Raw genomic sequence first — 22,355 nt, 5'->3', positions numbered from 1 at the left:
TTCCAGGATAGGCAGAAGCTAAGGGATTTTGCCAGAGTCAACCCTGCTATGAAAAACATCCTAAAGGAAGTTCTGTGGACTGAGAACCAGCAAGAACACGTAACAACTACAGAATGACGTACATGGCAGCATCAACCTGAATTCAGTCGACAAATGAAAGAGTCAAGAACAGAATAAAATGATAAGAACAAAAACAAAAAAAAAACAAATGGCAGTTAAAAACTGCCACAGCCAGCCCTGAACTGTGTCTTACTAGGGAAAAGGCCTGAACTAGGGAAAAGGCCTGAAAAGGCTGGACAGGCAGAAAGAAAAGGAAATAAGCCAAAAATGAAATCCTGAGTTAGGTTACAACGAACAACAGTGACATCTTGAAATTTCTCAGGAAGAAGAGTGAAAAGGGAAGCCCATCTCCTGATGGCATCTACCTGGAGGCAATCAGAAACATAAAAAATACCAAAATACACACCCATCTAAGTATTAAGATAACTCCTGAGTATGCCCCCAAAAACAGAAACAGATGACCATATCTACACATGTCCAGAAACGAGATAAAGTGACTGAAGCAAATGAGCTGGAAGTAGACCTACACTCCATACAGAAAGATGGGCAGGCTTTGGAAATGCCTGAAAAGAAATTCAGAAAAATGATTATAAAATGTATCAAAACACTATACAATGAAGTTGAGAAAAATAAGGAAGAAGTCAGGAAAGTGCTACAGGAACAATCAAATAAGATAAATACAGCATTGGAAACAATTCAAAACCTACAAAAAGAGATCCAAATGGTTAATAATAGAATATGAGAAATGGACAATACACTAAAAGGGAAAAGGAGTAGAATTGAAGAGATAGAAGCCAGAACTAGTGAGCTCGAAGATAAATCTCTCAACACTACTAAGATAGAAGAGCAAGCACAAAAAGGATAAAAAAATCTGAAGGAGGTCTAAGATTCGTGTTGGGCAACATGAAGAGGAATAACTTTAGAATTATCAGCATCACGAAAAGGGAAGAATTACACAAGTCCACAGAGGGGATAGTTGAAGAGCTTCTGGAAGAAAACTTCCCTAATATCCTGAAAAGTAAAAAGATAAGTAGTCAAGAAGTTCAACGAACCCCAGGAAGGACAGACCCTAAAAGACAATTACCAAGACATATAATAATCAAGCTCTCCAAAATCAAAGATAAGGAGAGAATCCTGACAGCAGCTAGGGAAAAGAGAAGTGAAGTGTAACATACAAAGGCAAGCAAATCAGATTAAGCTCGGATCTCTAAACAGAAACCATGCGGGCAAGAAGGCAATGGGGAGACATATATAAAACCCTGAAAGAAAAAAACTTCCACCCAAGAATCCTCTACCTAGCAAAGTTGTCAATCAAATGCGATGGTATAATCAAAACATTCCAGGATAAACAGAAGCTAAGGGATTTTGCCAAAGCCAACCCTGCTATGAAAAACATCCTAAAGGAAGTTCTGTGGACTGACAACCAACAAGAACAGACAACAACCAGAGAATGATGAACACGGCAGTATCACTCTGAACTCAATCGACAAATGGAAGAGTCAAGAACAGAATAAAATTATAAGAACAGAGGATCTGGGAGGTCAGTCTATTATCAAAATAATTACAATGTGAAAGAAGGTAAACACAGAGGAACAGAGATCCAGGTGGTGAGAAGGTCAGGTACACTACAGGACTAAATAGACTGTCTTAAATGGAGGGAAGAGTTAATGGAATATAAGGTAACCACAACAGTGGGGTTGGGGTGGGAGGTTTAGTTTGGGTATTAGAGAGAACAATACAAGAAGAGGGAGGAGGTGGAATAACAAGATAGATAGGGGAACACTGAGACAGGTTTGCATGGCCTAAGTGGGACAGAGGTAAATAGTAATGCATGCTCAATCTTGGAACAACAGGGCTCTGTGATACAGGGATCTAGGCATAGTTAGAAGAGGGAAAATAATACTGAAATGCTTGACTGTCTTATGAATATTGGTTTCCCCTGTCTACTATTGTAAAATATTGTAAAATCCCACTTTAGTGGGATACAAATGTTGGAAAACATGATTACAGAAAACTTGTAAGCCCATCTTCAGCCTGTAACTGATTGGATTACCCATCCAGAACTTTATGAGGTGGGACATTCCCATTAGAAAGGACAAGCAGACCAGCCTGGACTAGCTAGTGCAACAGAAGGTACATCTTCAAAGAAAGATTAGGAAAAATCCAAAACAAACTACAAGAATAAGCAAGCTGTTCACGAGGAAGCCATCAAGGCAAGCAATCAAACTCCTTCAGGACAAACTCCCCTCTAAGACTGAAACTCAAAGGGAACACACAAACAAGCATGTAAGCTTGCTGGCAACCACATTGGTCTACTGGTGAGTGGAAGAGGGAGAAAGGCATCCTATGAATTAATGGTCTGAGTTCAACCACAGCCCGTTGACTCCTGTTGACCTGGAGATGAGAGAGAGAAGAGGAAGGGCTGGTTGGTCCAAAGTGTGGTGAGACCTGGGGACACTTGAGCCCATGGACATCGACATAGCCATAGAGGGCTAGAGCTGAGAGTGAAGCATCCAGCTGATATGAAGTGAGGGGAGATGCACAAGAACACCCAAACTTGCAGACAGTACCCATTTGACCTAGCGTCAATGGCTTGATAATCAGAACATAACTAGAGATGATTAAAAAAAAAAATTGGGGATAAAGGAAACAAGGGTAAATTGCTACAATTTGATGAACCTGACCTATTCTCATGGAGGTAGTAACTCTAAATACCAACAGAGAGGGAAGGAGTCTTCACATCAAGTATCAATGCTATCTCCTCTGTACACAGGGTCAGTAGAGACAGGCAACTTAGATATTGGCTACCTAAAATGAGGGAGCGATAAAGGCACAAAGTGACTGGCTTATAAAATTTCAAGAGGGAGTATAGTTTGAGAGTGTTGGGGGGAAGAAAGGGTCCCCATTGAATAATTTTCATTTTGTCTAGATGGGTCTGGTGAATAGAAATGGGGATAAGATTCATATTATAGTGAATAATTATGACTAATTGTGACTATCACAACTATAAAGGTAGAAGTTTTCTAACAAAAACAGGGGAATGGTTAATCTTACAGTCCAGAAACGGAGGACTCTAGGACCATCAAGGGAGAAGAGCACAAGCAGAATGCAGGACCTTATCCAGAGAAGCAGCGATGCCAGAGATAGAGGCAGAGATGGGGGCATGGAGAGGGGGAGGTGCTGAGGTCTAGATTCATGGGAAGAGAGGGACTAAGAGCTGGTGGCCAGGAGGCAGACTTGCAGAATGTGCCCTTTAGATGTGTAAATCATTATATATGCCTGAGTGTTGCTTTTGTTTTGTTTTTTAAAAAAGAGCTAAAGTGAATAGAAATTCACTTATTAACTGATGGTACATGGAGGGGATTATAATCATTGTAATGAAACAAGGTATATATGATTTGTTGAATGATGATCTATCTGCCCTGTAAACTTTCAATCAATTCACAATAAAGACCTTTTATAAAAAAAATCATCAATTGTATTTCTGACATTTTCAAATTAAAAAAATACATATATATCAATCCTAGCCCCTCTGTAATACAGGGTATACAGGGATGGGCAACTTATACATTGGCTCCCTAAAATGAAGGGGTGATAAAGGCACCAAGTGACTGGCTTACAAGTTTTCAAGAGGGAGTTTAAGAGTGTGCAGGGGAATTTAGAGTCCCCACTGAACAGTTTTCATCTTGTCTACATGGGTCTGGTGAAAAGAGATGGGGATAAGATTCTTATGATCCAACTGTGAGTAATTATTATCATGACTGACTGTAACTGTCAGGGACCCTTATTGAGAGAAGCAGCGACACCAGAGATGGAGGCAGAGATGAGGACACGGAGAGAGGGAGCAGCTGAGGACTCTGGACTCATGGAAAGAGAGGGACAGAGTACGGCGGCCAGGAGGCAGACTTGCAGAATGTGCCCTTTGGTTGTTTAATGATTATATATTCCTGAGTGTTTCTTTGTACATCTGCCTACTCCCCACCCCCAGCAAAACAGAGGGAACAGAAGCAAATACTTTTGAATAATGATGTACAGAGGAGATTGAAACGATGGTATAAAGCCCATGTTCTTCCATGTAAAACTATCACTCAGTTCACAATAATAAAAATTAAAAAGTTGAGATACTGTAGTTCTTGTCCAGCATATTTGTATTTGTTCAACACACACACATACAAAAGTACAAATGCCACAACGATTCTTAACTTGCAGACCCTGGAAAGACAGTGTTTGCCAACTTCACTCTAGGACAACTGACTGATATTCCAGGGACCTGTAACAGGCTCCAAAAGCAACTTTTCAGGTCAAAGGTCCCTGGGAGCCCATCAGAAAGGGGAAGAGAGGCAACTTCACACATAGTTCTTTCCATTCAGGAAAACATCAAACTGTGAGAGCAAGACAAACAAAACAAAGTGGAGCAGCCTCAGAGCGTTGCTCTCTCTCAGACCTAGAACTAATCTTCCAAGGACCCGAGTCATCAGATTACAGTGAGAAATACCAGTGGTCTAAGGACTTGGGAGAGCAAAAATATGTCTTATCAAAAACGGTTTGCAGAGTTCGAGTCCTTCAAAAGAAGGGAGCCCAATGGCACAGTGCTTAAGCACTCAGCTGCCAACTGAAAGACTGGCAGTTCAAACTCACCTGCCACTCTGCGAGACAGATGTGGCAGTCTGCTTCTGTAAAAATGTCCAGCCTCTGAAGCCCGAGTCTGTCCTCTAGGTTGCTAGGAGTTGGCATCGACTCAGCTGGGTTTTCTAGACCTTTATGAGGCAAACATCCAGAACCAGATATTCTGGGACTTACTGATTCCGGGCTCTGTTGGGTTTGGTGCTACCTAACACGAGCTTCCAATGAATGCTAAGGGGTCAGTGATAAGTATCTAAACCAGACAACTGAGTCACACTGTACATCTAAGAGGTGGGCCTGGAGGGATGGGGTGGGTGGGAAACTTACACATCATTCCATATAACTCATGCCACTGGGTTTCTTCCCTTAAAAACTTTGATTTTTATTAAAAACAAGATTTTCTCTGTTCTTAACTCTAAACTAAGAACACTTACCCTGGCCGCACTCAGAGAGGCGATGCGGGCCTTCCCTGCTTTCCATCCGGAGGTGTTTGGTTTTCTCGCGGCAAGGTCCCATGCCTTCAAGAGGCCCACCAGGGTGGAGAGGGATGCCGCCCTGGGCTCTCCGGGCATGGTGCACAGTCTCAGAGCCAGCGGCCTTGGGCAACTGGAGTTCAGAATCTGCAATAAGGTCCTCTGATCTCCTTGAGTGCCTCTTCTTTTTCTTCTTCTTTTTTTTGTGTCTGTGGAGGTCAGCATCAGAGCACACGACTGAAAGATCTGAATCCTGCTGATGCCTGTAAGAGACCGTACCAGAATAAAAAATACAGTAAGAAAAGCAAACCCACTTGGTTTTTAGACCCACGTGTTGTTCTGAACACTGGCAAAGCACATTATCTAACTGAACATGGGTTGTTTTCACTGTAACCAGTGTTTAAGGTCAAGGTCAGACATTCATCCCTAAACTTCAACTGCTCTGCCGAAGCCTTCCTTGGCTGTGCAGAACTCTGCTCAGTGGTAAAACATGCTGGGGGATTCCAGCAAACAAACAGAATGTTCCACCAGGTATCTCATGCACACAGGAGAAAGGTGGTTATGTGCTCTGCCTTCCCCTCAAGTCATCACTGTCTAGGCATCCAGGGCTCAGTTCTTCCCGGGGTTTCCATTTGAAGAGCTGGCGCCTAAACTACGGAGTGATTCTGCCCTTTGCTATTCCACTAAAGCACGGAGAAACCTTTTTCAAGGCAACCACCACACAATTTGCTTCTTAAGAATACAGAACCAATGTCCCTTTCAAAGTGACCCACAGAGACAAGAAACAATGGCATTGGAGGAGTGTAGCCTGCCCTCGGACAGCCACTGAACATGAAGAAAATACGAACCACATGTGGTGAATAAGAACCCCAGCACGAGAGTTACAAAATGCTAGCTAAAACTGGCAACAGCATTTTGAAGTACAAGCTGGTTGGGCATGTTACTATCCAGGTAAACCTGAGCTTCACTTTGCTGTGTTTCGTGGATGTTTTATATATTTTCTTTCACAAATAGAAGGTTTGTGGTCACCCTGCATCAAGCATGTCTATTGGCATCCTTCTCCCCACCATGTGGGTTCACTTCATATCCGTGTCCCGTGTCCGTCATTCCCACAAATCCCAACTCTCTGACCATGCTTGTGCACACCTCATAGGTAACAGTCTAGTACAAATGTAACTCGTCTACTCATTGAGGAACTGAACTCTCCATTTCTCTGAGTTCTGCTTGTGTGCCATGAAGCAAGAAGGAGCTTAACAAAGCACAACTAGGTATTAGAAATCTATAAAAACAGTGCAATCTGAAAACCCACAGAAAGATGAAAACATAAATCCAATAAGCATGATGTAGCCTTTCCTTGACTAGTTACTAAGTGGGGCTAAGACAGAGGTAGAGCTTGTGGACAACGGAGCAGCCACGATTCGTGGCCTGGGCCCACGGCCTCCCCGGCCCACAGGTGGCTCCACACCTACCTGGAGTCCCGGTCTCTGTGTTTGTCTTTGGATTTCTTCTTCTTCTTGGACTTTTTGTGCTTCTTCACTTTGGGCTCTTCGAAGGACTCCTTGGGCTGGCTTCTCCTGGCTTCCCTCTCAGCCTCGGTCATTTCTACGCTGCCATATCGCCGCTTCCGAGACTTTCCATTGGCGTGGCTGTGGAAGCGATCAGACAGATGACCACCAAGTTCGTCAGCGACAAGTGCGACTTTCTCGAGGGGGTATTTTTCTGGGTAGGGTGGGAGCGTGTGGGGCGGGCCGACCCTGGGACTGCTGAAGTGGTGCCGGTCCTTCTCTTTGGCCACCAGCTCGTAGCCTTTCCGGCTTTTGTAGTAGTCCTTGTACGGCCGGCTGCTGTATGGAGCCGCTTTGTCGTACTCCCGGTCGCTGTGGAACGGTTTCCACTCCCGGGCCGTATAGGGGGCGTACCTGTCATGGTAGTAGCGACACTTGTCCCACCTTGTTTTCTCAGGGTAGTACTTGTCACGGCCCCAGCAGTGCTCACTGTCGGAGTGCTGGTACCGGCTCCACTCCTGCTCGGACCCGCTTCGGATCCGTGAGTGGTGGTGGCTGTACCGGCCCAGGGTGTGACGTTCACTGGGGCTGCTCCGCTCGCTGGGAGCCGTATGGTGCTGACTCCCATTGCAGTGCTCAGGCTTGTGGCGGTCCTGCCGGGGTCGCTCCCGCATGTAGGGGTGTCGAGGCTGCTTGTGGTAGCGGTCCTCGGTCTTGCTGCGGCTCTCCCTTGGGTGCTCGCCGCTGGAGGAACGCTCTCGTCGGTTCCGGTAATGTCCTCGATCAACTTTCCTGAGGCTGATTTTTTCCTTGACAGGAGAATGGTCCAGAACTTTCTGCCCAGCCTTATTTTCTTCGCCTCTCTCACTGATGCTTTGCTCCATGGCCCCATCTGAGGGATGATTTTCTGTGAGGGGGTCTAACAGGGGGCAGGGCAGCTCACTTGGGACCACACCTGAGCTCTGGAGGAGGTCCTCACGTTCTTGGCATTTCTCTCCACTGACGAAAACCCGGAGTTTGTGGTCACACTCATCGTCAGAGTTTACGGAGAGTGTCGGTGTTATCTTCTCTGCCATTTCCACCAAGCCTTTGCTCCGCGGGCCCTCTATTAACGTCCCATTCACATCTTGTCCTGGTTTGATCGGATCACTGGTTAAACCACCAGGATCGCACAGTGTGGAGAGCAGGGCATCCCCTAAGGTACTCTTGTTGGCATTAAAAAGATTGTTGGAGTTGGGCAAAGGCTCAGTGGGGTTTGCGGAACAGTTCTCGGATGCGTCCTCTTTGGTAGATCTGATGCTGAGCTCAGTGGGAGGCAGTGCCTTCGTTAACTGGCTGCTGAGACCCACCACGGCCTCCAGACTTTCGCTGGGATCCAGAGTGCTGCCCTCCACCTCAGCCTCCTCTTCAGGGTTCTTTTCTGGTCCAGCTGCACTGTAGCCCCCACTGAGAGAAAGAAGTAAAGAGGTCATTAGCTTGACTGCTTAACAGTTTTTGTCATTAGCTTACAGGGATAAATACTTCACAAATCCACTTAGTAGCTATTTACACCTCTAACCGTATCTGGCTAAAATTCCTGACCATCACTAGGAACGTTGAACTGTTTCTTTCCCTTCTTAGAGAAACACACTAAATTTTGTATCAAGCCTACCTCCTGTCCAGCATTTTCCAGCATCAATAATTCTGCAGTTCCGATCCTCCTGCTTCTGAGAATGTTTCTCACTTCCCTTAGTAACTCAGTCTACCCGAGTCGATGAGGTGAATGAAGCTCTAGCTTCTCCTGGAGCCTTGGATCCAGCAGCTCCCTGGAGTCTTATAAACTAGGAGGCATCAATGGGGCCACAGAAAAGCTTCCTCTAGCAAACCAACTTGCCCTAATCACGGTCACGCTTTTGCTGTGGTCTCAGGATTAACCCGCACTGCCAGCAACCAGTAAGGGCCCACTGCTTAGAGGGAGTAGCCTGGGGCGAGAAGACACATGGAGTTGCTGCAGAGAATCGCCTGCAACGTGAGGGTGAGCGTCTGGCCAACTTGTAAAGCAACTTGAGTCTGTGAAGACACACACGTGGTTTGCTTATACGGCCACCTGTACAAGCATCCGTTGAGCCAGACCAAAAGGAAAACGGGGAGAGCCACAAAGTGAGAAACTGAGCAGAGAGGCCATTCCACCTTTGGGGAATGCTGGGGCTGAGCACCCAGCGTTCTTCTGTCCTATTGGATGATCAGTTCTCAGGGACTGCAGACCCGCCTGCAGGGGTCATTTTCAAAACAGGGGGGGTTAATTTGGGGGTTGCCACAAGGAGACAAGGGATCCCCCCCATCAGGAACGAGTGCCATGTGTGTCACATGTCCTGACACTCACAAGGGTGAGAAACCTGGCTATTGGCAGGCACAGTTTTAATGTTAATTGCCACTGAGTTGGTTCTGAGGAGAAGCTGATGGGTTTGAACCACTGACCTTGTAGTTAGAAGTCCAATAGTTTGTTCTATAGTGCACCACACCAGGACTCCATTAACAGACATGCAGTTTTTCAAAAATGGACCTACTGTGTGAATCTAGAGATGATGGCACTGAGGTCTGGTCAGAACATCTCTGAAACCTTTAGCGAGTCATGTTGCTGAGGACGAGTTCCAGCACACCACAGGGTCCACTCGCAGACACAGGCACCTACCTGCCCGCTCACCGGTCCTACTGTACCCGATTACCTAGTGAAAAAGCTATGACCTTTCCTTTCATTCCTCAGTGTTGTGTCAGCTAGGGAAATATACCACTTTCTTTAAAATTAACGTGTAACTGAATGACAGAATAGTAGAGAGGTCATTAGAAACTCCTACAATTGCTTGTCATTAAGGGTCCCATGAGAAAGCATGGGATGGCTAATTCAGACGGGTGCCATAACCAGAGGGCGGCTACATGGGAGAAGGAAGCGTTAGCGCAAACACATCAGGTTTTCATGGACTTGACTACAGTTTTACAACTTTCTTTTCCAAAAAACCAAGTAACAGATTCTATAAATATTACTCAAGGAAACCTGATAGCACAGTGGGTTAAGTGTTGGGCTCCTATCTGAAATGTCGGCAGTCCCATTTGTCTATAAGGTCTGTTTACCTGGTTTCTTCCATCGAGCTTTTGACTTTGCTGCTGAGTTTGAAGGTCTCTAGGACTTGATCTTCTGGGAGAGGTGGCAAAGGTGCAGGCATCAACTAGGATAGAAAAACAAGCACTATCTCAACTCGAACCCCCAACAGCTCTGTACTGCCAGTCATTCCACCCAGCAGACAGCTCACTCACCTTTGCAGGGAGACCATTGGCCTTAGAAAAGGGGTTTTCCAAGTGTGGAGCGGGCTGGGCTGGGCAGCTGGCAGCATCCAAGGGCAGACCGTTTTCCTTCAGGTCGCTGTCCATGCTGTTAGCACCGTTAAGGGTAATAGGCGCTTGAAACTCATGCTGAGAAACCTCACCATCCTCAGCCTCGTGGCCAGAGGGATGAGAGCTTTCGGTTGTCCCAAGACCATTCTCCTTGCCTAGTCCCTTGGGCTCCTCGTCGGACTCTTCAGACGACTCAGCACCATAGGGGACCAGCACACTAGAGTTCAGCTTGGACTTGCCGTTCATCACGGGCTGGGGACAGGTTTCACTGGGGGTGATCTGCTTGGTTACTTTACTAGAAACTGGCATGGGAGAGGCATTCGAGGTAGACTGTATTGCAGAAGAGTTGGTAATGGTAGAAGAGGGCACAGACTTGGTAGGGTTCTCCAGAGAGTTGTTATGAAGGTTAGGCTGAGATTGACCCTGGCGAACAGGCAACTTATTGTGAATACTGATGGTAATCTTCTGTTTCTTGGGGTGTTCTGGAATAACGGCGGCTCTGTTCACTGACCAGTTCTGAACCGAAGTGGAAGCACTCCCAGGACTGGCCCTGTTGACACTGGGAGTCCCATTAGGGCTCGACATGGAACTGCTTGGGGTTTCTTTCAAGGGTCCACTCCCATTTAAATGCGGTGGGTTCTGGAAGGAAGTAAACCAGGGTGGGTGAGGGTTCCATAACAGTGTCACCCAAACCAGCATCCAGTCTGCCTCATGGGCCCTCCCTCCCATTTTGGTCTGCTTTCTCTTTGAATAAATCACAAGCGTCATACTACCTGAAATACCTCCCTCCTTTCTTCCAGCCGCGCCTGCCCATCACATCCCTTTCACAAGTCTGGGCAATGAATCACACAAATAGAGACAAATGTCAGTCAGAATATGTTCTACAGCACAAGCTCAAGTGACACTCAGTTGGCCCAAATCAGGCAGATGAGCAGCCCCTTTGCACGTGCTGTCTGCAGGTTCTCCTCAGTGGAGTTTCTCGGGAGTCTACCACTAACATAGGAGGAAGGGGCTCCCACAGACACAGAAGAGACCTAAGCAAGCACAGGCCCCCTAACCTGGCCTGGGACTCGTGTAGGGGTTTTGCCCACAGCCCAAGGACAGTGGCTCCACCCCAGAAGCTGCCAAGTGCTCATGAATGATGTCTGGCTTAGAGGTGACATTTGTCTGGTCTTCACTATGTTTTCTTAACTCTCTGAAATAGCTACTATCTTAAAAGTAGAATGTTTCATGTAAAACACACACACAAAAAAGAAAAAAAACATGTGATGAAACAAGAGAGGCTGCCCCATACATGGGCTTGTGGGATCCGATTTGCCTGAGTCCAGAGGTCCCCTACCCAGAAGCCTGCTGCCTGGCCAGCTCCCAGAGACTTTGGATTCAAGACTACTGCTGCCATCCACATACAGCACACAACCGGCAATCTGTGTGATCATTCACAACTAAGTCAGCTGAAATTGAAAAGGACCTGGACGTAAAGTCAGCCTCCTTTCCATTCACACTGTGCATTTCCTTCAGCATGGCTAACACTGTAGGTTTTCTCCTGGACAGGAGCCATCAGGGAGCCCATGAAAACACACAGAAGATGCCAAATCCTGCAAAAGCAATGTGGACCATCCCAAAGTGTCCATGTAAAGGGTCACTTTCCTGGAGTCCAGCACTAGACATCCACGAACTAGGTCATCAGCAGAGTAAGTGGGAGTTCAAAGTGGAAGTTAACAATTCCTAATATGTAGGTATAATCTTCTATACAAACTGTTTTCTGTATCATTATCCCTGGAACCACAAGTGGTTTGCATGGGCTAACCTAAAGGCTGGCGGTTCAAACCCACCCAGCAGCACCGTGAGAGAAAAAGCCTGGCTGTCTGCTTCTGGTCAGGCACATCCAATGGAGCAGGTCACGCACTGCGATCAGCTTGGCAAGAACCAACATCAACAACAGATATCCACACTTTCTCTCTGATCATTATATCAGGTTTTCGGCATATCTGGAAATCTTCTTAATACATAAAAGGGCTGGGATCAACTTTTCTAACTGATGTAAACCCAGATGTAGAGGAAAAAAACATAGCAACTAGTGCCATGTGAACTTGAGGGTTTGATTATAATAATGTCAACGATGACTCTCAAAGATTAGCGCCTACCGATGAGTGTTACCTTTATCACATGAGAAGGGAGCTGTGGTCCAATGAAGCCTGCCGAGGCCTGTTTGTTGTTGACAACCCGCTGACTGATAACCGGCCGGGGGGACGACTGGCCTGGGCTGTGGGTGGAATGAGTAAGTTCGCCTCCATTTTTCACATCGTGGGCCCTGGAGGTAAAGAGTGTGACAGCGTTCACCGAGGTCCATCTGGAGCCACAGCCCACTCCTCAGGCAAAACACTGACACTAGAACTCCCCCCCCACCCCCCACCACCGCCTTCTCCCCTGCAGGCTGAGGTGGATGTCAACTGTTCTACCCAGGGACAAGAAAACTAAGCAGATCTGTACCCATGTATTCTAAGCATGCAGTCTTGGTGTGGCGCTGTACTGTAAGTACTGGACCATAAGGTTGGTTTGAACCATAACGTCAGTGGCTCAAACTGACCAGCCATGCCTCTCGGAAGCCCCATACAGGGTTGCTATGACTCAGAACTGATTTGATGGCACTTAACAACAACAACAACTTAGAGTATAGGAGTGTGGTGGTTCTACAGGACTGTGAATCACAATGTTGGTTGGTGTTTTGAGCCCACCATCCTCTCCGTGGGAGAAAGATGAGACTTTCTGCTCTTGCAAAGGCTTCAGACCTCAGAAACCCTATACCATGTCACTATGAGTAGGCACAGACTAGACAGCACTTAACAGTCATTCTGAGGATGCCAATACCTGAAAACAATTTTTCCTTTTATCTATATCTATATATCAATATAGGAGCTCTGGTAGCATAGTGCTTATGAGTTCGGGCTGCCAACCGCAACGTCAGCAGTTCAAAACTACCAGTTGTTCCACAGGAGAAAAATGAGGCGTTTTGCTCTCATAAAGATTTACAGCCTCGGAAACCCTGTACAAAATCACTATGAGTTGGAATCGACTCCACAGTACTTAACAACAAGAAAAATATATCAATATATCAATCAATGTCCAGTAAAAGAAATACAACATACATGGCCCTTTGGCTGCTACTCAGAGACGCCTCCCTATTCGGATCTGGTACAGTACCTTGATCTTCAGGGCCTACAGTGCTTTTTCAAGGCCTGTACATAACATTTCAAACCACTCTTCTCTCATATAAACTGAGCACCTCTATACCACTAAAAACAAAAAACGTTCTCAAAACCAATTTCAGCAGGTATATCAGGGTCGATTACAATTTGCTCGATCATTCTGCTATTGTTGGACAACTTAGAGGATCCTTAATTGTAAACTATTTTTCATGGACAGGGGAGTGCAGTAGCTCTGTAAGTTAAGCACTGGATTGTGAGTCACAAGGCTACCAGTTCGAGCCCACAAGCCACTCTGCAAGAGAAAGATGAGACTTTCTGCTCCCACAAAGACTTACAGCCTTAGAAACTCTATGCACTGCAGGGGTGTAGGATGCCCGTACCACAGGTGTCACAAGGCCCATGAAATCATTTGGTCTGGCCCTGCCAAGGCAGTTCCAACCATAACATTAGGAGTGATATAATTAAATGTTTGACCAAAATAACAGGCTAATTTTTAAGTTGGTAATTTTGTACGGCCGCAAATAACAGCATAAATTTTGGCAGAAAAAAGGCTGCCCAACTTGGACATTGGCTACCCCAAAATGGGAGAGCCTACAAAGGCAAGAAGTGACTGGTTTACAAGCTTTCAAGAGGGAGCCTAAATCCAGACGGAGCCTAGATCCAGAGGGCACGGAGGAAGGTAGAATCTCCACTTAGTATTCAATCTGTCTGGGTGGGGCTGATGAAAGGAGATGGGAATGGGTCTCTTCTGGTACAATAGTGAATAACTGTTGTCAGGACTGACTGTGAGGGTTGGAAATGTAAAGGTTGACATTTTGTAGCAAAAAGAGGGGAGTGATTAACTTTGCAGTCTAGGAGAAGAGGTCCCTGGGACCATCAAGGGAGAAGAGCAAAGAGCAGGACCCTACCCAGAGACGCAGTGACGCCAGAGATGGAGGCAGAGACCATGATGTGGAGATGGAACAGCTGAGGACTTTACACACAGAGAGGGTGAGGGGCTGTGTGTTGATGACTAGGGGGCAGGCTTGTGGGATATACCCTTTGGTTGGTTGATGATGCATGGAGGGGACTGTAACCATGGCAATGAAACAATATGTGATAGAATGAATTTAAGCTAATGTTCTCCCATGTAAACTATCACATAATTCATAATAAAACATTAAAAAAAAAAAAAAAAAAAGGTTGCCCAGCGCTGCTTTACAGGGTCACAATGGGTCAAAACTGCCTCCACAACAGCAACCATCATGAACACCTGCAGGCACACGGCAGAGTGTTCCCGAAGGCCACATTTCTGGAAATGGAGCTGACGGGTCAGAGGATGTGACAGTACCAAGAGAGGATGCTCATGAGAGCTGCTATGGACAAGAGGGCTGGCCCAGGAAGGTGGCTACTGCCCCTGCTCGGGAGATGGAGGGGCCGCTGTTAGCTCTCTGCTGCTCAGAGACCCTCACCTACCTCCATCCACCACAGCCCCCACGGTCCTCAGGCCCACATTCTTTGTTGCCTGTAGGGGAAGCTATCCCTCCCCCTTGCACCTGCCGAAGAACTGAGAGCGCCACCAAATCCACAACATGCACTCATGGCCCACAGCACAGCTACCCAGCTGGCTGCTGTGTTCAACCCACTGCCTTCTAGTCAATTCTGACCTAGAGCGCCCCTAGAGGACAGAGCAGAACCACCCCAGAGGATTTCTGAGACTTCAATTGGACGGAAGCAACCTCATCTTTTCCCTCGGGGCAGCTGGTGGGTTTGAACCACCAACTTTGTGATTAGCGGTCCAATGCTTAACCCACTGCACCACAGGGCTCCTTGCTGCGTTAAAAGTAATCTGATACTGAACTTATGTTTGCCAATGAGAAAGGACGAGCAAACAAGATAAAAACATAAACACGGGCTTCAAAAACTTTGTGAGAAAATGGAATTAAGATGTTCCAAGAACTTTTAGAAGCTCCGGCGTGTGCAGGCATGCGTGTGTGTGACTTATGCATATAAATATAGTACATATTGATATGATGTTCTATATGTGTAATGGCTGTTTTCTTAAGTGTTAGGTTAGAGTAAGGATTGGGCTACCCGAGGAGTAAAGCTTGATATAGTTTTAGAGTTACAGTTAGGTTTATTTTCCTAGAAATCAACTTGACTTCTTCTTCATTGGGAAGTCCTGTAACTACACTATTCCCTCCTTCTACTTTGGGTTTTTTTTTTGTTGTTGTTATCACTACCTCTGGCTCCCTTTTTCCATGCGGCAGACAAACTTACTATACTATTATTCTTATTAATGAAAATCGCTCCTGACAAAACCGAGGCTCTGTTTTCATGCCATACCTGATATAGAAGAGAACATAAGCTTGCTGACTGAGCACCGACCTAATGTCACTGGTAGACACAATAGAGTCATTCATTTGATACCAGAGGCCATTGCTAGCCTGCAGACAAGAGACAACAAGACAGGTTAGCTATATCTAGATAAACAATGGACATTCACATTTTAACTGTAAAAGTCCCCACGATCACCCCAGAATGACAGTGTTATCTTGCTTGCATGTAGATCCACACACCGCTCTCCACAAAACGCGCACAGCTGGCTTACTTTGATGTAGCAGAAGTAGTGGCCAGCATGGCAGTTGAAACCCGTGTGTACCAGGACTGCGTAGAGGACATAAATAATCGGTTCTCCATTGGGTTGAGACATGTACGGTCGTATATCAAGATACTCGGGATATTTCACATCCTAAACCGAAATGGAAAGAGGGAAAAAGGAGCATCATTTCTGAAGGCTCAGATCATTCCACACACGTGGGTGCAGGTCGGACAGGTCTGCTAGGAGGAGTCAGGCAGAACACTACGGTCCGCGACGTCCAGCAGAAACCGCACACACTCAACCACGCTCCAAAGGACAGGTGGGTCTGGCGGGTCCCCGAATCTAAGAGTAAAGTTAAAGTGTATTTAATGCAGTCCCATTGTATTTTTGTTTCCTTTTAGGGAATAAAGATACATATTAAAGTGAATTAATCAAATCCAGCATAATAGAATGGCGATGTTGGATTTTAATCATCATTTATTTTTATTTTCAATAATTCAGGAATAGATTGCTTTATTTCTCTTGCTTATTCTTTAATTTCTAACCACTTTCAATCTTTAGAAAGTGGGAGTAAACTGGGAAAATTGAGAGTACTGCTAACCTGAAGTGATGCACTTGAATTATTATAGTGATGAAGAATACCAAGTATACGATGGACTGTCAGAACAACAAACAAATCTGTCTAGGAAGAAAGACAGTCAGAATGCTCCTTAGAAGCCAGGATGGCAAGGCTTCACCTCATGTACTTGGACATGTGACAGGAGGGGCCAGTCCTAGAGAAGGGCATTATGCTTGATAAACAGAGAGTCAGCAAAAAAGCAGAAGACCCTCAAGAGATGGACTGGCACAGTGGCTACAAATATAGATTCAAGCATAAAGAATGATTGTGTGGAGGGCACAGGAGTGGGCAAGTGTTTCCTTCTGCTGTTCATGATTGTACATGGGGTTCCTGGGAGTTGGAACTGACTCAGCAGTACCCAACACCATCACCACCTCCAATCAGCAAAGAAATGAACAAACAAGAGAACAGGCTTTGATCCAAGGAGGGCAAGACATGGCTGAGAAATCCTCTCGATTTCACATCACATACACTGGTTTCCTATGCCTCTCCTTAGCCTGGATGATAAAGAATGAACTATGAAACCAGATGTACACAATAGTTACCAATTTTACCATCAGAAAATCTAGCCAGCTATAGGACATGGGTACAACACACTCATTCGCACACTCACCAAAACACTGGCTCAATTCTTTGACCTTTTATCCCCACTACTAAATGCTGAAAGGCTTAAGAAAAATCAAGCCAACACATTTATTCAATTAAGTTGTTTATATAACCTTTTATAACTAACAACTGACACTTAAACCTTGAGAAGACCCAATAGAAAAGGTTGTTAATGATATGAATATTATCTACATACCTTAGCAATTTTTCCACCAGTAAAATTAGCAAAACGTTTCAGAGAAAGCGTGAGAACATTAGATGATCGATGTATAGTGAATCTCTTTGAAGCTGGAACCATCTTTTTACATCTTGAAAAAACAGAAACAAAAGAGTTAAACGAATCTGTATTTATATTTTTCGGTATTGTAGTTTTTTCTTAGTTGTTTCTCTGCAACATTCCGAATTCATTTCCAAAGTTAGTATACTAGACGAGAAATGCCAGCCCTTCAACTGATGATGGAAACAGTAAATGAAAAATATGGGAGAAACTGCCGAGTTAGTATAAAAGGAGAAGGGGCGGCAGTTCTCAGATACCAAGCCATGGAGGTGTTCCCATAATTTTAAAATAGAAGTTTTTACAAATTTGTATTAAACAAGTTAAAACAAGTTTTAGCTTGTTTAATACAAGTTTTTCTCAATGAAAAGCAAACTGAAAACTAACAGCGATTTAAGCTGGTTTCTATTCTGTGAAACCAAAGTCCCATCTGGATAAAAGATGGAAAACGAAGATCATGGAGCTGAGGTGAGGGAGAAAGCCTTCTTTCACTAAAAATGAATCTTTGACTAAAAACGATTATCTACTTAAAATCAAAGAATCAAGGTTTTCTTAAACCCACTTTCTTGACTTCATGAGGAAACATAATATACTTTATGAAGAAACACAATGTACGTGTGACCCCGAATTCTGGGTAACCATCAGAAGAGAGAAAGCTGCTTAACCAGGTGGGAAGAAAAGGGCTCCACAGAGCTACCCCATCCGGCCTTTCAGAGGGACGTCAACGACAGGCCTGTGTGACAGACACGCAATCCCGGCTGCGTCTTCCTCCACAGCAGTGCTGATGGGGGGCAGACGGGGGCAGCTGCTGGAGGGCCTCGCCTTACTATCCTTCCACAAACTTAGCACACAGAAATAAAACTTCAGCCCCCAAGGGCACAAGGGCTGGAAACATTCAGGCAAAAGGGAGTCTAGTAGGGTTCTTCCAACAACCCCGTCAAAGCAGTGGGCACCAGAGTTCGTACCGCCCACCAACGTACTTGCTGCACTTGTAGGAGTTTTCCCCATCAAGCTGCTCCGGCTTCACGAACTGCTCCAGCGCTTTGTTGACACTCTGAGCTGCCTGAGAAGAAACGGCACATGCATCATAACTCACAGCTGAAGTCAAATGTGCATCTTCATACGAGAAAAACAAGACTCCCTCAGTCTGATGACACATGTACACATCTCACCATTTCCCTTCTCACTCAAAAATGAGCAGACTGGCAGGCTTGCAAAATGTGCCCTTTGGACATCTAAATGAATATATATTTTTTGTTTTGTAGGTATATATCAAGTATCTTTGCTTTGTTGGTTCCTCAAAAATAAGAAGTAAAAGGGCAGCCATAGGGAAAGGAAGCATATAGGTGTTATTGCAGGGAGTGGAATGTAATCACTGAGATGAAGCAAAGCATAGGATTGGTTGCGGGGAAAGTTGATGATCTTGTCTGTTAACCTTCACTCAATTCACAATAAAAAGTTTAAAAAAGCCCCCCAAAAAGGAGCAGACAGAAGTGATGAGCAAAACTACATACAGCGATTGCTTGATGTGGTTTTACTTAAAAGAGCACAACATTGGGAATAAACCAAGTTATCAAGCAGCTAGGAATTAGGGACGTGAATGGAGGTGTACCTGTTCACTGGACCCAACACAAGCACCCTGAGAACGTGTATACACAGACTGCCCCACCCCAAGTGCAACTCCATGAAAATAAGCAAAAGGCCAAAAAGGCAGAAAGTATAGTCATATTTCATAGATATTAAGTGAGAGGGCTTCTTTTCAACTAACTTTTTGAAATTCCCTCATATATATATATATATTTATTTATTTATTATTATCTCTAAATGCTGTCAATTCTGACTTACAACAACCCTACACAGGGTTTCTGAGGAGTAACTAGTGAGTTTGAACATCTGACCTTGCATTTTAAACCGACCTTGCGGTCTAGTGCTTATTCTGCAGCAACATACTAGGATTCTATGTTATATATATGATATATACAGCATCCTGATGTGATGCTGCAGGAAAATGTGCTGAGTCACAAGATTGATTTGAACTGTAAGGTTGGCAGTTCAAACTCACCAGCTGCTCTTTGGAAACCCTACATACAGTGAGTATAAGTCAGAAGCAACTCCACAGAACTGAACAACAATTACATATACAAAATGTTGTATATACACACACACATATACATATATAAATATCTGGAACAATATGTATCCAATTTTCAAGAAGCCTTAATTCTGAAGGATGGAATTTTACATATGTCTACAATATCTGCCATTTTTATCATAAGCATGTACTACACATTTATTATCAGAAAAACAAAAGCTTAATAAAAACACAAAACAGGAGTTTTTAAAATGCAAGAAACAGATCCATCCCTAAAGAATAACCCTCTAAATGCAGCTAGATAGGCCCCGTCCAGAGTCTATTTGAATCAGATGCCAAAATATGGAAGTATGGCACTGATACCTTCTGGGTTCAACAAGATTTATTAAGAGAAAAATTCAAGGAATGGTGAAAAACTGAAGTTTTTAACATTTTTAAAACCTGAACAAAATCACGTCTCAAATGAAGTCGAAGCACATTGCAATTTCCGGTTCACACACTCTAACTAGTATAAGCCAAATTCTAAGTGAACCACCAAGTTCTGTAAAGGATGACTGATTTTTTTTTCCCACTACTACCGCGACGATCAAGTTTACCTTTATTTCCAATGTTATATCGAGATACGGGTCAAAAGTATCTGAAACGCCTTTGCAATTTAAACATTTAACTGAAAAAAACAAAAACAAAAAACCACAAAGTTATTAGCAAAGTGTAATAATCATTATGACAGTACCAACTACTGAAAGGACAAAGTGCAAAGACGCTTATCCAAATACAAACTACAACAAGGCACATTCTTCTCCCACTCCCACTGGACAAAGGCTTTAGCGCATGAAGACTTCACACAGCGTGTGTAGCAGTAATGAGTTTAGGTGAGATGTCAGTGGGATGACCTCGAACCAAAAACACCCAAACCCACTGCCCTCAAGTCAACTCCAACTCATAGCAACCTTACAGGACTGAAGAGAACTGCCATCTTGTATGGAAACAGACTGCTATATCTTTCTGCCGTGGGGCGACTGGTGTATTTGAACTGCCAACCTTTTGGTTAGCAGCTGATTACTTTAGCCACTGTACCACCAGTGCTCCTTGGTATAACCTCTAGAAAGGACAATGTGGCAATACCAACATTTAAAACACCCATACCCTTCGATCCAGCTGTTCCAATACCACCAGGAGTTTACTCTACATTGATAGTTTTACATGGACATAGGGCATATATGGAGTTCTGGTGTGATGCTACAAACTGGCACGGTGGTTGCCTCTGGGAAGAGAGGATTGGGGATTGGGTGGATTTCATTATTAACCCCTTCTTCTGACGGTTCACAGCTTATGTAAACCACAGTCATATATCAATTTACCCACTCTTAAACGAAAACTTACCTCGAGACCTCAGGTAGCCGCCAAATATTTGACAAACAAGTGTGGTTGCCTGGGTGTGTCTGTCTAATCTGAAAAGAGTCAAACAGTGACATGAGAGAAGAGCTCTGCAACAGTCACAGAGGCTACGACCAGACTTCGGAAGCATGTCCGTCCACCAGGGAATAAGCAGGAGAGCCACAGATAAAGTCATTCATATGTGGTAGCCAGAGAAGAGGCCTGCCTGGGCAGGCCAAAGTGAGGGCAGTGTGAAAGGGAGCTAAAGAGGCAGAAGAGCAGGCACAAAAGGGGAGACAAGGGGCTTGAAGACAAGGCAGAAATTTGGCCCTGAAGCAAGAGGACGGGGCCTGTTACCCCTACCGACTGCTCTGATTAGGACCACAGAAGATCCCGGACAGAATGGGAGGAAAATGTCAAACTAGAGTTATTGGTCTGATAGACTGGCCCTTCCTTCAGCACCCTCCAAAGCTGGAAGTGAACCCACCCCCTGGGGATCACCTAGGAGCTAAACGACAGGAGGCCTGTAAAGTGAACAGTAAGATTCATGCTCCTTAGAACCATCATCCACACGAGATGAAAAGGCAGCATTTGCCCCAAAACAAAGCTCAGGAAGCAGGAAAGGACACTTAGAAATGGTGACTATCGGGAGGAAGTGGGAAGAGTTACTGCATGATGTTACAAAATACGCATAAACTGTTGAATGTAAAACTAATTTGCTCAAACCAAGAAATTATTTTTAAAAAAGACACATGAGGAAGAGACCTGAGGCAGGATTATGAACAGAGACCCAGAACTCCTCCATGATTTGTGGCCTGTCATCACCCAAACCCCTGCAGTCACCAAGACAGAGAAGGAGATTTGCCAGAGGTGTAGAGACCAGATCAAGAGGTTTAGGAGTTGTTATCTAATGCTTTCCCCAATCTTCCTTGAGTCTGCATTTAGGTTTTAAGGAAGAATCTACAGGAATTGGCAACTGACCAGACAGAGTGAGAGGGAACAGACCCCAATTTCCAAAGTCAGAAATGAGCAGAGATAACAGCAGGCATGAATCGAAAGGAGCCGTGATTGGTTTAGACCTGCAGAGTTCAGCTGACATCCAGAAATCAAACAATGGAAAGGCCAACACTCATCTCCTGACAGCTATAATTGATCAATTCAAATGGCCACAGTTAGCACACCTTTTTAAATCTTAACTCTTTTACAAGCATGCAGAGAGGTTGGGCTAGAGTCAGTGCAAAACCAAAAGGTGAAGCAAGTGTAGATCCATGTAGTTTTTAACATAAAAGACAAAACTGAATTATGAGACACCAGAGACGCAGACAGAGGGCAGGGTGGGCGCTCTGTTGGACTTACTTATTGCTGCCGTTCAAGCATGCTTTTTGCATAGCATCTACAGTGTACTGAAGGAATTCATGGGCATCTTCTTGGTTTCCAAAACGAAAGTGTCTAGCTATCCCTGCAAAATTTAACACAATGTTTTATCATTGTATAATGTGCTCATGCTGTAACCAAAAAAAAGTTTTATCTTAGGATAGTACTTCTTTACAAAGTAGGTCTGAACAGCTGA

The 22,355-nt window shown here is 44.7% G+C and overlaps 1 protein-coding gene across 1 annotated transcript in view; it reads right to left on the bottom strand.

Moving 5' to 3' along the window:
* The window catches only part of USP42 (ubiquitin specific peptidase 42), a 49,156-nt gene that overhangs the window by 8,564 nt on the left and 18,237 nt on the right, over positions 1 to 22,355 (bottom strand). Inside the window, exons 4-15 of the mRNA XM_006859859.1 lie at positions 22,142 to 22,244; positions 20,792 to 20,859; positions 20,005 to 20,075; positions 18,297 to 18,379; positions 17,239 to 17,350; positions 15,827 to 15,967; positions 15,562 to 15,662; positions 12,188 to 12,341; positions 9,953 to 10,669; positions 9,770 to 9,864; positions 6,626 to 8,095; positions 5,118 to 5,419 (exon numbers count right to left, since the gene is read on the bottom strand). Of these exons, the coding sequence (XP_006859921.1) occupies positions 5,118 to 5,419; positions 6,626 to 8,095; positions 9,770 to 9,864; positions 9,953 to 10,669; positions 12,188 to 12,341; positions 15,562 to 15,662; positions 15,827 to 15,967; positions 17,239 to 17,350; positions 18,297 to 18,379; positions 20,005 to 20,075; positions 20,792 to 20,859; positions 22,142 to 22,244 (3,417 nt within the window). The remainder of the gene's footprint in view (positions 1 to 5,117; positions 5,420 to 6,625; positions 8,096 to 9,769; positions 9,865 to 9,952; positions 10,670 to 12,187; positions 12,342 to 15,561; positions 15,663 to 15,826; positions 15,968 to 17,238; positions 17,351 to 18,296; positions 18,380 to 20,004; positions 20,076 to 20,791; positions 20,860 to 22,141; positions 22,245 to 22,355) is intronic.

Source organism: Chrysochloris asiatica, unplaced genomic scaffold (genome assembly GCF_000296735.1).
Source record: "Chrysochloris asiatica unplaced genomic scaffold, ChrAsi1.0 scaffold00034, whole genome shotgun sequence".
Classification (NCBI taxonomy): domain Eukaryota; kingdom Metazoa; phylum Chordata; class Mammalia; order Afrosoricida; family Chrysochloridae; genus Chrysochloris; species Chrysochloris asiatica.
This window is presented reverse-complemented; position numbering and strand designations above follow the sequence as displayed.